The following is a 17,701-nucleotide window of genomic DNA, read 5'->3' as shown; positions in this document are numbered from 1 at the left end:
ATCAATATTGATTTTTAAACTCCAACAAACACAATATAATCCTTCAACGTTGATGATTTAAAAAAAATTTGTTCATGGGATGGGTGTCGCTGTCGAGGCCTGCATTTATTAACCATCCCTAATTGCCCTGAACTGAGTAGCTTGTTGGGCCATTTAGTATTATCGCAATAGAAAGCATCGGCATTTCAAATCTGGAAAAACAGGGACCCAAGGAATTAAATGAACATAAGAAATCTTGTTTCTGTATGCAAGTAAGGCTTCCTGCAACATCATGCCTTTGTGGAATTCCAAAATATTTTCCCTGTGTAGTCACTGGTTACATAAAGTCTGCAAACCGGAAATGGATGACCGACCAGATAATCATCTTGCACTGGTGGCTAAGGGAGGAATGCAGCCACAATATTATAAACATCCCTGATGCTCTTCAAATAGTGCTCTTGGGATTTTTTATATCCAGCCAGATGGGGCCTCTGGGTCTAGAAAACAAAACCTCCCAATGTAACCTCTCAATGTAACATCACCTCAAAGTATATAGTAATATATACAATAGTTATATATTTTAAAGTGTGTCAAACGTAGAAGCTTCCTTCCAGCCTGTTTGAATTTTACAGAGGTTGGGGATGCTGAAGTGAAATGATCCTGAAACTTTATGGTTGCTATATGGGATTTGTAAGATAAAATGAAAGCAGGCAAGACTATTTCCTGTAGAGATTCAAAACGAATCTAGCAGTTCAAAACTTGACATATGTGAGACCATCAGTAAATTCAGCATTTCATTTGACTACAAGCTGTAACAGCATGGCCTGGCATATCCTTCATTCCAGCACTAATATTAAGCAAGATGATCAACCCTAATTCGTGAAGAGTGCTGAAAAGCATGCCAAGAGCTGCAGCAAGCGTTCTTTAATAATGAGGTGCCAACCAGATGAAGCTACAACACAGAACCGCATGCAATCAAAACAGTGGAAATAGCATGCCATGGATAGAGTTAAGTGATCCCACAATCAGCAGATCAGATTATAGCTCCGCAGTTCAGCCCCATCCAGTCATGAATGATGGTGGACAATTAAACAACTGAGGATGAAAGACAAGTATGTCAGTTTTCCTTTGAACCCTCTGATGTATGCCAAACATGCACCCTCAGCCAGGATCATGGGAGCAATTGTACCAAAATTCCAGACTTTGGCAGGTAGTGTGGCCTTACTGCTCCTCTGGCATTAGTCCACCCGTTGGTAGAACATTGTGGAAAATAACCAACAAGAGCAGTGTTGCAGACCTGGAAATCATGCTGTGAGGAGATGGAGAAACAAATCTGCAATAATCATGCACCTTCAGGGTGCTCTGAACCCCCATGGACCCTATTCTACCGAGGTTGCTGGCCCACAACCAACCTTTGGGAGGACACCACAAGTAAGCACAGAAAAATGAGGCAAGAGAACTGCTTTAAAAAAAAACTCCTGTGTTGCTTATCTTCTAAAACTGGATCTGCAGTACTGTGAGCAAAGGTCCAATAGTGAATTCCAAGAGGTGACCATGGAAGTTCAGTACATTGGTTGCTACTAGATAATTCAGCGAATTAGACACTCAGCCCTTACAACCGTTTAATATTCTATCTTGAAGGAATTTTTTGAGATTACTTCGAAGGTGGTATACTTTCTGTGTAAAACATAGACTGATTGGGAAAATAGGATACTGCATACCATAAATTTCTTTAAAAGGGCAGTCCCATCCCAATCGATATTTATGAATTGGCCAAAAAATCTGTTTCTCTGAAAGTATCGGTGCATTTTGCTCCAAATTGATTCAATTGCCGTGGCCATCATCTCTTGTTACAATTAATTGACATTTCATGATATTTTTCTACTAAAGTTGTGAATTTTAATTTTCAGAACAATTAAAACAGCCATGTGGGCTTCTTGATACAATACATTTGTAAAATATTGAGTCATTTTTAGATTGACTGGGATCACTTTCTCATATTTGGTAATAAATGTTGGAATTTATTTGGGCACAATGGAATTTTAAACAATATGTCCATTAACATTTGTGGTCCTTCACCGTGCATTTTTGAATGTTGTTTCTAACTTCGTTTCTAACTTTCTTTTTGGTTTCTATCATCTGTAACTTAAATTTGATGGAGTTTTCTATTCTGGCATTTAATAGTGAGGTAAAATAATTTTGAGCTGCTGCTTGCAGAGAACTATAGATGGAGGACTGGAAGAAGAAAAGAAATGCAGTTTTGGGTAAAGGGTATTCAAGGTGGATATGTAACATCAAAATCATTTAACTCCATTTGCTGGGGAAGACGAAGTCTCAAGTAGGCAGCTTATGTAGAAAGCGGATAATTTGCATATGCATTTAGCTTCCATGTTTCTGCTTCCTTGTTGTTCATTCTGAGGGAAATTTAGGAGTTTAAAACGTTCTCTACTGTCCCACACCCCTGGTGTCTCTTTTTTCTTTCTCTCCACATGCCTTGGTTTGTTCTTCAGGGCAAAAGAAAATTTGGGGAATTAATAGAAAGTAATGGGGAATTAATAGAAAGTAATGTATGTGTTCAAGCCTTTGTGTAACTTGCATGCCTGTTCTGCGGCCAGGTCAGGTTGTACTGGAGATTAAGTTAGAGTTCTAATAGCATTTGGGTTATATAAGTATTCCAAACTGTCAGTGGATTCATTAATATTTGCATGCAAATCTGATTGCTATTTGCCATAGTATATCGGTTTAGACATCTTGGGTCAAAAGATCTATTAAATTGGTATTTGCATGTTAGTTGTTCTTTTGAATATTAATGAGGCATCTATTGCTCTTTTCAATTCTGTTGGAATATCCAGTATCTAAATTGACATCAGTAAAAAAAAATCAGAAAAATGTAAGTAACTTGTAGTTTTTCAACAAACTATGTCAAATAAAGATAACAGTTCTCTGTGATTCAACTCTGAATATTTTGTCACTCCAAATATTTTTTGTATGTGTCGTTTCCTATCTTTCCCTCACTTTGCTCTTTTCCTCTCCCTAATTGTTTTCTTCATCTCAATCCTTTAGATCTTTAGGTATTGACTCTAGTATTGACTTGACAAAGTGAAATAAGTATATTAGTAAGAGGTATATTGGGTTTTTTCGAAAATAGTTTTACAGTATGGTAACTTTAATTACTAAAGCTACCAACCCAACTATGGATTTTTAGTTATCAGATAATTTTCTCTCTTGTGTGTCTTCACAATTCCATCGCTGTTTTATTGTAGGTCAGATGAAAGTGACTCCTCTCAGTCGGAGGTACAAAGGTACACTATATAACTTGTTGCTCACAAGTCAGCACATTCTACTCTAGCGCTCATTGCTTCTAATATCACCCGCATGCTAATGGTGCCCTCAATTGCACTTTTTGGACTGATTGCAATGTACTGAAATGTTTATTGGAGTTCTTCAGGGTTTGGTGTTTTTGTTTCAGGAGATGAGCAATTGGTGACATTGCTGCTTTTGTTTGGATGATTACCCTGCTTTTGGTGCTGCTTGTTAAATTTACTTTTGCTTTATGCCCTAAATTGTTTTTGGAAAGCTCTGGTACTGAAGAATAACTAACTTTTCACATTTTGTAGGTGTGAAACTTTTCCTCTGTTAATAAAATAAGCCTCAAGTCTAAAGCTCTGAAGTCATAAATTGAAGTCATAAATTGCAGTGTATGTTTTTAATGATGAATTTAGATACATGAAAAGAAAAACATGTTGGCTGCTTTCTACAAAGCTTAAGAACTAATAAAATTAGCTACATGTTTTTAAAAGAGTTCCGTTTAAAAGATGCAATTTTTGAGTGTCCAAATGATAATCATCCTGTCTGCACCGAGAATGTTTGGCTCATTTCCTTATTACTTACTGCTGCTGTAAAATGATGTCCTATACATTCTTTAAAATTATTGTCATGGTGTATTTTGGTGAATGACTAGTCAATTCTCAGGCATGTCACTTTTGCTTAGTTGTCTCTAATCCTATTATAAATTAGTGACAGCTAAGTAAGAGAATTGACAGCTATTTGCCGGAAGGATTCTTCCACTCATGGAATTATATCTTAACATGAACCACAGCCTTCAGGAGAAAAGGAAGAAGGGGAGAAAACTGAAAAGTAAATTGACCTAGATCATTATAAAGGTGGATGGAGCACATGATAGCATGCCAATCAAACTCATGAAAGACTAGCAAAGAGCTAATGAGAAGCAGTCAATCATGTTTATCAATTTTTATCCTCTGAATTCAGACCAATCCATATATGTGAGGTCCCATATTTGGCAGAAAATTGCAAAAACAAAGGGCACTTGTTTTGGTCTTGTATAAATTTGCTTACTAGTTGTTTTGCACTGTTGTAGAAAAGTATAACTAATTTCTAAACTTGACCCTAAAGGATAATGCAGTGCAGTCCAATGCCATTTTATTTCATCAATTAAAAATAAATGTGAACAGTGCAATTTTTTTCCCTTTGTCTATCCTGTTGACCTGTGATTATCTTGCAAGATGTTTTATGTTATTGGTCTACCAGTTTTATTACCATTCATTTCACAGGGGAATAATTAACCTGTTTCCCAGTTCCAAAGGCAATAAGATTGCACCCCTTTACTGCAATCATATAGCTGAAGGACACAACAAAGCAGTGCTATGCTTAGATGCAACAGATGACCTCCTATTCACTGGAGCAAAAGGTGAGAAAATTTGCTTCAAAATATAGGAGAAAGTAGATGACATAAAATGTATAGTATTCTCTCCATATTATTTCCCCAACAACAGAAAGAAGGTTGGGTGGGGTTAAAAAATTAAAAACTAGGGAATCCATCTTTAACCTACCACATATGTGGCTACTACTATTTTCATGACACTGGGTAGCACTTCCCTTGGGAGGTGGTACCCTTTATTCACATTTCAATCAAACTCCAAATTGCACTGTAGAAATCTGAATCAGTTGCAAGATGATTTTTCTAATGCTTCGGCAATCCCGACAATGAAATGGAGACGGAATCTGCCAGCCTCGAGAAAAAAAGTGCTTTTCAAGTACTTCAGTTATACACAGCAGTAGGTATTTCCCCGACTCATTAAGGAAGAGTTCAGACTGCTCTGCTGATCGCAGCCTCTTTTGAGACTCTGCCATGAGACCCTGTCAATAACTTCAAATCAGAATCTCCTTTGATTGCTGGAAACCGTCTCCGATGTTGCCTGGCTGTGGCCCCTTGCCAAGTTCCCAGCTTTGTCAGCTTTTCCATGCACTCTTCCACAACTTCGCACCACCCCGTAAATATCAGAGCATTGTCTCATATATCATCTGGCTGCACCCTCATTTTGCTAGTTTAAATTTGATCCACCGTTAACTGAATTTTCTGAATTGCTTTTTGATTTAGACAGTACAGGATTAATTCAGCTTCACTCAAGTATTTACAAATTGCCTTATCACAGGAAAAACACATCCAGGCATTTCACACAATGAATTACTTTGAAGTGCTTCTTGAGCAAATAATACCCCACGTAATGACTGCTAAGAAACTTTGACAGCTCTAGACTGCCTGTCCTTTGAAAGATCGCATTTGGTTGGAAGCACCATTTGAGATCTTTTCCGTTGTGCAGAGTTTCCTGGTCAATTTTGTACCAATAGTGAGATTTTGGTTAGTTAACCACAATCTGTTGAGGTCAGTCCTATTCTCTAGCTGTATGTTTAGCAGGGTCTCATGCCTAGATCCTGAATCTTATTTGTGTTCTTCTATACGTACAAGGAAGTAAGAAGAGGACACATTACTTGATGCTTTGTTAGGAAAGCAGGAGGTGCTGGAAATACTCAGCCATTCAGGCAACAGCTGTGGAGAGAGAAACCGTTAACCTTTCATATATGTGACCTTAACTTGAAACGTTAACTCTGTTTCTCTTTCCACAGATGCTGCCTGACCTGTTGAGTATTTCCAGCATTATTGGTTTGCCTTTGTTTTCAGATACCAGCATCTTATACTTTGGTGTTTGTTCCTTTGTCCCCTTTTATGTGAGCTGAAAGGAGAATTTGCTTCAGGAATCTAAAAGAGTTTAATGATCTTGCAGAAAAAGGAGGATTCATTGGGGGGGGGGGGGGGGGGAATAGATATACATTTGTTCCGCTCTAGGATACAAACAGATGGCAGGCTAACTCCATTATTCCTTTCTGTAAATATTTAACAGATCGCACTTGTAAAGTATGGAACCTCGTAACTGGGCAAGAGATCATGTCTCTTGGTGGACATCCCAATAACGTGGTGTCTGTGAAATACTGCAGTTATTCCAGTTTGGTATTTTCTGTTTCCACATCTTATATTAAGGTGTGGGATATCCGAGACTCTGCTAAATGCGTTCGAACACTGACGTAAGTATCTATCCTGATCATTGAGTTGCAGTTCAAAAAATGCTTTCGACTTTCTTGATTTAGAATTTGTTATTTGTAAATAATTGATATAATATTCAATATAAACATTTTAGAAAGTAATCTTCAATGCCAGTTACGTAAAAATTAACTTGCCTATATTGCACATGAGCTGTAGGCCACTTATACAGAAAACGTATTTTGTAATTCTGTACTTGTCTGACAACCTGAATAAATCTGTATAAGCTCCAGTGAGCAAGTACACAACTTGTTCAGTGTTCACATACAGCAGTTGACCATGAAAAAGCTGGCACCTAATGCTTGCCTTTGTTGAATGTGCAAAGCCTCAATGGGAAGATGTCTCAAAATTTTGTTTTATAAATTTCTAAAGAAATTTGCATTTCATGTCAAGATAATAACGCTACAGTTATTAAAGGTAACAGTATAATACAGCATTAAAAATAAATTTCTTGTCTTTCAGGTCATCCGGCCAGGTATCAACAGGGGATGCTTGTGCAAGTGCAAAAAATAGAACGGTTACCATCCCCCCTGGAGAAAATCAAATAAACCAAATTGCACTGAACCCCACGGGAATGTTTCTCTATGCTGCCTCGGGTAACTCTGTGCGGATGTGGGACCTCAAAAGGTATTTTGTCTGCCAAGTGTAAGAAACATGGCTGTGTAGGGATTTAGTTTCGCATAAGGTATGTTATAATTTTTGTGCCTAAATTCTGATGAGCAATGCTTTGCAATACAGTTTGAAGGGAAGAATAAATGTCAGCATCTGCATATTCTCCACAAAATAAACTGTCGGCGCCATTTGGCACGCTTGAGTTTTCAAGACTTGCTAAGTTAGTGAAAAACGAATTTGTTGTCAACAAACCAAACTTTGACCACCCCCCCCCCCATTCATGAGCTTATGCAGGTCAAAAAGAAACCTCAATCCGCATAATGAACAGCAAAACATTTTTCTCTGATATTGGCAAAGGCTGATGTTGGGCAGGAAAAATGGCGTTGAGGCTGCCAATGGTAGCATTTTCTGTCAAATAGTCAGAAATTACAGCCACTGGTTCTACAATCCGGGTACCATTTTTAAAGGCCGCCCTAGAGCACAGCTAGTAAACCAGGAGAGAATCATCACTCGGGTGCACCCCATGGCACGACCTTCCTTCTCCTGTTACCCCCCACACTCGAGCACTGCACATCTGAGCCCCCCTGGGAATATTGCTAGCCAGATGCACGCCTTCTGAGACGAGTTGTGCTTCATGCAGCCCTGACCATGCTACTGTGGATGGATCTTTTGACATGGGTGTATGATTCCAGCATTTGGGCCTGATAATTATATATTAATTTGTTACAGTGAAATTCCTGATGTTGAACAGCGGGAAACATGTGATTAATGTAGGAATTTCAGATATATCGTATTATATATATTTGGTGTAGTTAGGGTCAAAAGCAACCGTAATCCTGAGGCTGCTAACTGTATTTAAAAGTGGATTTTGACCTGAGATGGGTTTTGTTTGAGTGAAGATAATGACAGCAGTTAAGGGTTATCGTTTCATTGTATTGTTAATGCATTGTTTAACTAGTAATTAAAAGCTATTGTCTTTATGATAAAGTTAATAATACTATGTTAGTAATAAAGTTTGTTGGCCAACATATCAATGGTCAGGAAATGGATAGTGGGGGAGGGGTCGGTTTGGGAGCGAGTAGAGGCGGTATCCTGTAAGGGTACGAGCTTGGAGGCTTTATTAATGGCGCCCCTGCCGTTCCCGCCAGCTCAGTACTCCACAAGCCCCGAGGGTGTGGGGGCAATGGAGACAGCACATGGGATTGGAGGGGGCATCAGTGTGGTCACTGATCTGTGACAATCACCGTTTTGTTCCGGGGGAGCTGTCTGGGGACCTTAGGAGGTGGCAGCAAGCAGGGATTGAGAGATTTGGTGATCTCTTCATTCATCAGGGTTTCCCGAGCCTGGAGGCTTCAGAGGAGGAGCTTGAGTTGCCGGGTGGGGACGGATTTCAGTACCTACAGGTACGGAATTTTGTCCAGAGGCAGGTTCCAAGCTTTCCTCGTCTCCCCCTGAGGGGACTACAGGATAAGGTAATGTCAAAAACGGGTGTTGGGGAGGGGAGGTTTTCAGAGATATACAAGGAATTGATGGGGTGGTAAGGAGCCCTAATCAGGGAGCTGAAGAGGAAGTGGGAGGAAGAGTTGGCAGGCAAGTTGGAAGACAGACTATGGGAAAAGGCCTTGAGGATAGTCCATTCATCCTCGTCCTGTGCCAGGCTCAGTCTGATCCAGTTCAAGGTGGTACATTGGGCTCATAAGACTGTGAGCAGATGAGTAGGTTTTTTGAGGAAGTGGAGGATAGGTGTGGATGCCCATGTCCGAAGTTGAGGGGATTCTGGCAGGGATTTGCGGACGTCATGTCAGAGGTCCTGGAAGGGATGGTGACTCCGAGTCCAGAATTGGCAATATTTGTGGTGTCGGAATATCTGGGGGGGGGGGGGGGGGGGGGGGTGTTCTGGCCTTCTCTCCCTGGTGACCCGGAGACGGATTTTGCTGGGATGGAGGACTCAGAGCCTCCAAAGTCAGGAGTGTGGGTCAGCGACATAGCAGGGTCTTTCAGGCTGGAAAAGATTAAGTTCACCTTGAGAGGTTCAATTCGTGGGTTTGTCCGGTGGCAGCCATTCATTCACTTCTTCAAGGAAAATTGAACTTCAGCAGCAAGGACCGGGAGAGGAGAAGTGGGGGGTGGAAAATAGGAGGCATGCTCGTGTAAGACAAGGACAGGGAACTTTGTGTACAGGTAATTAGGAAATAGGGTGGGGTAGTAAGGTATGTTTTTTAAAATGTTTTTTGCGTGTGCCAGCCTGCTCGGTTGTTTATGAAATGTTAAAGTGTTAAAACTGTGAAAATTACAAATGCTTCAATAAAATATTTTCTAAAAAAAGTAATAAAGTTTGTTTTAATGCCCCATTTCCCTATTTGTTCGTGAACTCACTCCTGGAGTGAAATCTCCTTTCCTCACAGTCTTACAAAATTGAAATAAAATATTGGGATTTTTGTCTCGTATCCGAGCAACTGTTGGAATCGGGTCCAGGATCATAATACGGCCACCACTGAAAGGGGGAGGAGGCAGTCGCTTCCTGTTTTTGCATGTTATGCAATTTAACATTGGCCGTCTCGCAATATTTTCCTCTCCTGTCACCAAACTCACCCAATGGGAATGGAAAACCCAGCCTTTAATTTTAATCATTAAATGAACCATTTATTTTACCAGAAAATTAGTAATTTTAATATCATGTAAAGAAACTCCCATTTCAATGATCTAAGAATTGTATTGTGATCATTTTGTGTTTGTCAGAGAAAAGCATATGTGAATACTGTTGATTTTTTTTTGATCAATGCATGTACATTAAAAATAATTTGGTGACCATTTTCCACTTTCAAGGTTTCAATCCACTGGAAAGCTGACTGGTCATTTAGGACCAGTTATGTGCCTTACTGTTGATCAAACTGCAAATGGGCAAGATCTTATTATTACTGGGTCCAAAGATCATTACATAAAGGTAGCATTTTTATAGTACAAAATATTTACAGCAAAAGTTGCATCAATTTATTGCCATTCTTTTTTAAATAAGTCCTGAATTTAATACTGAACAATATTGTGAAACATTTTCATAACACTTATAATCTAGATTTTAATGTTTTATGTTATATGTGCTTTTTGAAGCCAAATAAAAATGTTATATATACTCTATGTTTCTTACGTATACTGAATTCTTGTTTTTAAGTTAACTCATTAAGAACATCCAACTCCTTGAAATTAAAACACAGCAATTTTCTTTAATACTATTACAGTTCCTCATTGTGCATGGCAAAAAGTAGTAAGTCATCATATAATCATATAATTTACAGTGCAGAAGGAGGCCATTCGGCCCATTGAGTCTGCACCAGCTCTTGGAAAGAGCACCCCACCAAGGTCAACACCTCCACCCTATCCCCATAACCCAGTAACCCCACCCAACACTAAGGGCAATTTTGGACACTAATGAGAATTTATCATGGCCAATCCACCTAACCTGCACATCTTTGGACTGTGGGAGGAAACCGGAGCACCCGGAGGATACCCACGCACACACGGGGAGGATGTGCAGACTCCGCACAGATAGTGACCCAAGCTGGAATCGACCCTGGGACCCTGGAGCTGTGAAGCGATTGTGCTATCCACAATGCTACCGTGCTACCCTCGTTGGATCACCTTTCCTTGCCCCTCAGTGATGGATTGTAGAGTGTCATTTTCAGGGATTTGTAACTCACCATTCAATCAGTCAGGGTATCTCCGAGGGTATCCTAGAAGGAGAGGAGAATAGTGAAGTAGTAGAAAGATGTACACATTGATTAACAGCCTGACAAGCTGCAACATAATTGCTGCTTCCATGACTGTCCTCGTCCTTATATTAGCTGGATGTTTATTTGTCAGGGCGGCACGGTAGCACAGTGGCTAGAGCTGTTGCTTCACCGCTCCAGGGTCCCAGGTTCGATTCCCGGCTTGGGTCACTGTCTGTGCGAAGTCTGCACGTTCTCCCTGTGTCTGCGTAGGTTTCCTCCAAGTGCTCCGGTTTCCTCCCACAGTTCCGAAAGATGTGCTTGTTGGTAATTTGGACTTTCTAAATTCTCCCTCGGTGTACCCGCATAGGCGCCAGAGTGTGGCGACTCGGGGATTTTTCACAGTAACTTCATTGCAGTGTTAATGTAAGCCTACTTGATTACCTGTATGTTGAGGTAGAGTAAAGGCTGTCACCCACATCCTTTGAATATTAGTATCCCACAAGATGTCAACCGAGACTTCAGTCAAAATTTTAGTCTCCACTCAACAGGGCTGTGTCGACAGGGATTTGAACACAATACATTCTGACTTGGGTGCAAATGCTGCCACTGAAGACTCTCTTCCTCGAAGAGGTGAAACGGGAAAGGCACAAGAAAAATGTCATAAATCAAGACTGTGATCTAAATTTAGTAACTTGTGTAGAATCTACTGGTTTTTCGAGTTTCTCTTAGTCTTAAGTTCGACCATTTCATTCCTCGACACCCCCGACCCCAACCAGCCCCAAACCACTACAGTTTGACTATTGCGAATTAAATTAATCCATAGTATTCCATCCTTCGTTACCTTGTGTAGATATAACATATGTAAATTTTATAGAATAAATAGAAACAAATGTCATCCTTTTACCCCTTTCTATTTAGATGTTTGATGTAACAGAAGGTGCTATAGGGACCGTCGGCCCTACCTACAATTTTGAGCCACCACACTATGATGGCATTGAATCACTCGCTATCCTGGGTGACAGCCTGTTTAGTGGATCCAGAGATAATGGGATTAAAAAATGGGATATGGTGCAGCAAGAATTACTCCAGGTAAGATTATATGGCAGTAAATTGATGTTCATTGCATGATGGCTTAGCAAAACGCGCCAAAAGGAGGAAGATTTTAATTTTTCTATTCCACCCCTCATCTCAAAACTGTTTGTGGTCTCGCCTCTCTCATCATGAACCTCCTTATCTTAGACTTATCTATTGTATGCTATCGCTTCATGTTCCTTGGCTGTCTGCTAAGTTAGTTTCTGATATGAAGAATCCTATAGCACAGAAGGAAGATATTCAAGTAATCGTCCCAGTGTTGACTCTTTAAGTGAGCTATCAAATTGGTCCAACTCCCCTGCTGATTGTGTCTAGTCCTGCAAATGATTCCTTTTCAATACACTTGCCAACATAGTTATTGCATTTTCAGAGTTGCAGTAATCACCCTGCCTTTTTAAAAACCTTATCTTTAACTACTCTGCACTTTCCAACTACCATCAAATCCTTAGACCCTCAAGCTTCTGAAACATGAAGTATTGTCAGCTTCGTTGAGTTTTGATTTTTCTCTCCACCGATGCTATGATACCTTTAAGACTATATGAAGTAAGCTGTAGATAAACCAGATCTTCCTTCAACTTAATGCTGAGTTCGCCATGATTGGTCCCTACCAGAAACTCCAGTACATAAGTCCTTATTCCATCGCATTTCCTAAATTCCTGTTCAAATTCAACCCACTGGTTCAAAACTTTGTTGGACCCTGAACTTAGCATCAAACCCTATACTAGTCATCGCAACAATACATAGTTCATCTATAAAATAGCTTTTATCTCCACCATTTCTTCCTTCTGCTAAATCCTTATTCATGCCTTTTCGTCTGCAAATTCTGCTTTTCCTGTGCCCTTTTTGATGGAATGAGCACAGTCATGAATGTGACTCTTTTTCAGATTTTGCATCCCACAACATCTCGCACCCAAAATCGTATTCACCTATCGTGCCTATTCTTACTGACGGTCATTTGCACAGCATACCGTTGTTCATTAATTTCAAAAATCTTATTCGTGTTTGCAAATTCTGTAAGGGGCAGCACGGTAACATTGTGGATAGCACAAATGCTTCACAGCTCCAGGGTCCCAGGTTCGAATCCCGGCTTGGGTCACTGTCTGTGTGGAGTCTGCACATCCTCCCCGTGTGTGCGTGGGTTTCCTCTGGGTGCTCCGGTTTCCTCCCACAGTCCAAAGATGTGCAGGTTAGGTGGATTGGCCGTGATAAATTGCCGTTAGGGTCCAAATTGCCCTTAGTGTTAGGTGGGGTTACTGGGTTATGGGGATAGGGTGGAGGTATGCGCTTGGGTAGGGTGCTCTTTCCAAGAGCCGGTGCAGACTCGATGGGCCGAATGGCCTCCTTCTGCACTGTAAATACTAAAGGGCTTCTTTCTTCTTTTGCCTCTGTGATCTCTCGTCCTTTCCCTACATGCATCCCCACTATTCTTACCGTGATGCAGTGCATTTTCCTTACTTTGTGCTCTGGAGAGTCTTCAACCATTTTAATAAAACATTATGGAACTTTCTGTGATACTAGTGTACCTCATTCACTATTTACAAATACCCGCTTCACCTGTACTTTAGGTTACCTCCTCTAAAGTTCACCCTCCTGCTTGGGACTGACATTAAGCTTGTTTGAGATTTTCTGAGAGGTGCCTCCTGACAGCTGAGCTGAAGATGTTGACTAATGTAATGAGGATTGGTTGTCTATTAATAGGTGCAGAGCTTATTTCTAAGAATATTTAGGAGTTGGAATAAAGACATTGTCATTATGATGTTCAAACAGACTTGATTTCTTGTTCATTTTGGTTTAACTTTCTGAAAGCATTGCTACTTTGCTTTTTCAGTAATTTCTACACTATTATATCGAAACATGGAACAGTACAGCACAGAACAGGCCCTTCGGCCCTCGATGTTGTGCCGAGCAATGATCACCCTACTCAAACCCACATATCCACCCTATACCCGTAACCCAACAACCCCCCCTTAACCTTACTTTTTAGGACACTACGGGCAATTTAGCATGGCCAATCCAACTAACCCGCACATCTTTGGACTGTGGGAGGAAACCGGAGCACCCAGAGGAAACCCACGCACACACAGGGAGGACATGCAGACTCCACACAGACAGTGACCCAGCCGGGAATCGAACCTGGGACCCTGGAGCTGTGAAGCATTTATGCTAACCACCATGCTACCGTGTTCAATCTGTGTTCAATCTCTATATGGTTGACCGATATTGTTCAAATACTATTGTTTTTAATATTTTGTGATGAATGTAAAACAATGGTGTTTCCACTGGCGGGTGAAAGCAGAACTAGGGGGCATAGCCTCAAAATAAGGGGAAGTAGATTTAGGATTGAGTTTAGGAGGAATTTCTTCACCCAAAGGGTTATGAATCTATGGAATTCCTTGCCCAGTGAAGCAGTTGAGGCTCCTTCATTAAATGTTTTTACGGTAAAGATAGATAGTTTTTTGAAGAATAATGGGATTAAGGGTTATGGCGTTCGGGCCGGAAAGTGGAGCTGAGTCCACAGTCCCAAGCAAAATACATATTGCATTATATGTATCTGGTGCAGTAATGTTTAAAAGTCTGGGTTAGGGTCTGTATATATCTGCTCCAGTAATAATTTTTTTTAAAAATCCTGGTTTAAAAGAAAGGCAGACACTGTGGCTGCAGAAGGTCCAATTAAGATATCGCAAGAATGAGAGAATCATTATTTCAAGCCATGCTTATGTTTAAAAGGCGAGACCTAATGAATTTTTGTTATGATTCCTGGGAGTAAATACATTAGAGACATCGTGTTTAAACGTTATTAATCAAGTCATGGGATTTGAGTGGGATAAAGATGATGTAATGGGAGGCACCACATCTGGAGTAGTTAGTTTGTAGTTAGTTCTCTGGAAATTGTGAGCTGTTTATGTAGAAAGCTGTCAGAGATTCACCATTAATCTGACAGGATCTCTCACTTCAAGCAGTCTCTCTAAATATTTTTCTATCCAAAAATAGGCCAGCAATACAGTGTTCTCTAACTTTATTTAAAGTAGGTTTTGACATGTGATGGGTTTTGCTTGGTTGGAGATCAAGAAGATAGCAGTTAGGAATTAGTGTTAGCTATATTTCTGTGCTGTTGAAGGTAGTTTAATACTGTTAATAATAAAGTTTATTTTAAAATACCATATCCCTAAAATTGTCTGTGGATCAAAGTATCCTTTCCTCTCAGTTTTGCAAATTTAAGAAGTGATTGGGGTTCCTCTCTGGTACCCTAGCAAATGTTGGGGTCTGGTCCGGGATCGTAATAATTTACCTAATAGTTACATATGAACTAGGAGCAGGAGTAGGCCATCTGGCCCCTCGTGCCTGCTCCACCATTCAATGAGATCATGGCTGATCTTTTGTGGACTCAGCTCCACTTTCCGGCCCGAACGCCATAACCCTTAATCCCTTTATTCTTCAAAAAACTATCTATCTTTACCTTAAAAACATTTAATGAAGGAGCCTCAACTGCTTCACTGGGCAAGGAATTCCATAGATTCACAACCCTTTAGGTGAAGAAATTCCTCCTAAACTCAGTCCTAAATCTACTTCCCCTTATTTTGAGGCTATGCCCCCTAGTTCTGCTTTCACCCGCCAGTGGAAACAACCTGCCCGCATCTATCCTATCTATTACCTTCATAATTTTATATGTTTCTATAAGATCCCCCCTCATCCTTCTAAATTCCAACGAGTACAGTCCCAGTCTACTCAACCTCTCTCCGTAATCCAACCCCTTCAGCTCTGGGATTAACCTAGTGAATCTCCTCTGCACACCCTCCAGTGTCAGTATGTCCTTTCACAAGTAAGGAGACCAAAACTGAACACAATACTCCAGGTGTGGCCTCACTAACACCTTATACAATTGCAACATAACCTCCCTAGTCTTAAACAACGTCCCTCTAGCAATGGACAAAATTCCATTTGCCTTCTTAATCACCTGTTGCACCTGTAAACCAACTTTCTGTGACTCATGCTCTAGCACACCCAGGTCTCTCTGCACAGCAGCATGCTTTAATATTTTATCGTTTAAATAATAATCCCGTTTGCTGTTATTCCTACCAAAATGGATAACCTCACATTTGTCAACATTGTATTCCATCTGCCAGACCCTAGCCCATTCACTTAACCTATCCAAATCCCTCTGCAGACTTCCAGTATCCTCTGCACTTTTCGCTTTACCACTCATCTTAGTGTCACCTGCAAACTTGGACACATTACCCTTGGTCCCCAACTCCAATCATCTATGTAAATTGTGAACAATTGTGGGCCCAACACGGATCCCTGAGGGACACCACTAGCTACTGATTGCCAACCAGAGAAACACCCATTAATCCCCACTCTTTGCTTTCTATTAATTAACCAATCCTCTATCCATGCTACTACTTTACCCTTAATGCCATGCATCTTTATCTTATGCAGCAACCTTTTGTGTGGCACCTTGTCAAAGGCTTTCTGGAAATCCAGATATACCACATCCATTGGCTTCCCGTTATCTATTGCACTGGTAATGTCCTCAAAAAAATTCCACTAAATTAGTTAGGCACGACCTCCCCTTTATGAACCCATGCTGCGTCTGTCCAATGGGACAATTTCTATCCAGATGCCTCGCAATTTCTTCCTTGATGATAGCATCTTCCCTACTACCGAAGTTAAGCTCACTGGCCTATAATTACCCGCTCTCTGCCTACCTCCTTTTTTAAACAGTGGTGTCACGTTTGCTAATTTCCAATCCACCGGGACCACCCCAGAGTCTAGTGAATTTTGGTAAATTATCACTAGTGCATCTGCAATTTCCCTAGCCATCTCTTTTAGCACTCTGGGGTGCATTCCATCAGGGCCAGGAGACTTGTCTACCTTTAGCCCCATTAGCTTGCCCATCACTACCTCCTTAGTGATAACAATCCTCTCAAGGTCCTCACCTGTCATGGCCTCATTTCTATCAGTCACTGGCATGTTATTTGTGTCTTCCACTGTGAAGACCGCCCCAAAAAACTTGTTCAGTTCCTCAGCCATTTCCTCATCTCCCATTATTAAAACTCCCTTCTCATCCTCTAAAGGACCAATATTTACCTTAGCCACTCTTTTTTGTTTTATATATTTGTAAAAACTTTTACTGTCTGTTCTTATATTCTGAGCAAGTTTACTCTCATACTCTATCTTACTCTTTATAGCTTTTTTAGTAGCTTTCTGTTGCCCCCTAAAGATTTCCCAGTCCTCTAGTCTCCCACCAATCTTTGCCACTTTGTATGCTTTTTCCTTCAATTTGATACTCTCCCTTATTTCCTTAGATATCCATGGTCAATTTTCCCTCTTTCTACCGTCCTTCCTTTTTCTTGGTATAAACCTTTGCTGAGCACTGTGAAAAATCGCTTGGAAGGTTCTCCACTGTTCCTCAACTGTTCCACCATAAAGTCTTTGCTCCCAGTCTACCTTAGCTAGTTCTTCTCTCATCCCATTGTAATCTCCTTTGTTTAAACACAAAACACTAGTATTTGATTTTACCTTCTCACCCTCCATCTGTATTTTAAATTCCACCATATTGTGATCGCTCCTTCCGAGAGGATCCCTAACTATGAGATCATGAATGACCTAGGACCGCTTGTTCCCTCGTAGGTTCCATTACATACTGTTCTAGGAAACTTTCGCGGATACATTCTATAAACTCCTCCTCAAGGTTGCCTTGACCGACCTGGTTAAACCAATCGACATGTAGATTAAAAACCCCCATGATAACTGCTGTACCATTTCTACATGCATCAGTTATTTCTTTGTTTATTGCCTGCCCCACCATAACGTTACTATTTGGTGGCCGATAGACTACTCCTGTCAGTGACTTTTTTGCCTTACTATTCCTGATTTCCACCCAAATGGATTCAACCTTATCCTCCATAGCACC

At 40.6% G+C, this 17,701-nt stretch overlaps 1 protein-coding gene across 5 annotated transcripts in view; it reads left to right on the top strand.

The window, feature by feature from the left end:
- The window catches only part of kif21a (kinesin family member 21A), a 175,040-nt gene that overhangs the window by 154,204 nt on the left and 3,135 nt on the right, over positions 1–17,701 (top strand). For 4 of the 5 annotated variants that reach the window (XM_038811220.1, XM_038811219.1, XM_038811216.1 and 1 more), the window contains 6 exons: positions 3,243–3,281; positions 4,551–4,687; positions 6,180–6,360; positions 6,839–7,003; positions 9,815–9,932; positions 11,614–11,784. In XM_038811220.1, the coding sequence (XP_038667148.1) occupies positions 3,243–3,281; positions 4,551–4,687; positions 6,180–6,360; positions 6,839–7,003; positions 9,815–9,932; positions 11,614–11,784 (811 nt within the window). The remainder of the gene's footprint in view (positions 1–3,242; positions 3,282–4,550; positions 4,688–6,179; positions 6,361–6,838; positions 7,004–9,814; positions 9,933–11,613; positions 11,785–17,701) is intronic. The other variant, XM_038811218.1, reaches the window with a different exon arrangement.

Source organism: Scyliorhinus canicula, chromosome 11, assembly GCF_902713615.1.
Source record: "Scyliorhinus canicula chromosome 11, sScyCan1.1, whole genome shotgun sequence".
Classification (NCBI taxonomy): domain Eukaryota; kingdom Metazoa; phylum Chordata; class Chondrichthyes; order Carcharhiniformes; family Scyliorhinidae; genus Scyliorhinus; species Scyliorhinus canicula.
The sequence above is the reverse complement of the archived record's forward strand: the minus strand, read 5'-3'. Positions and strand labels throughout refer to the sequence as shown.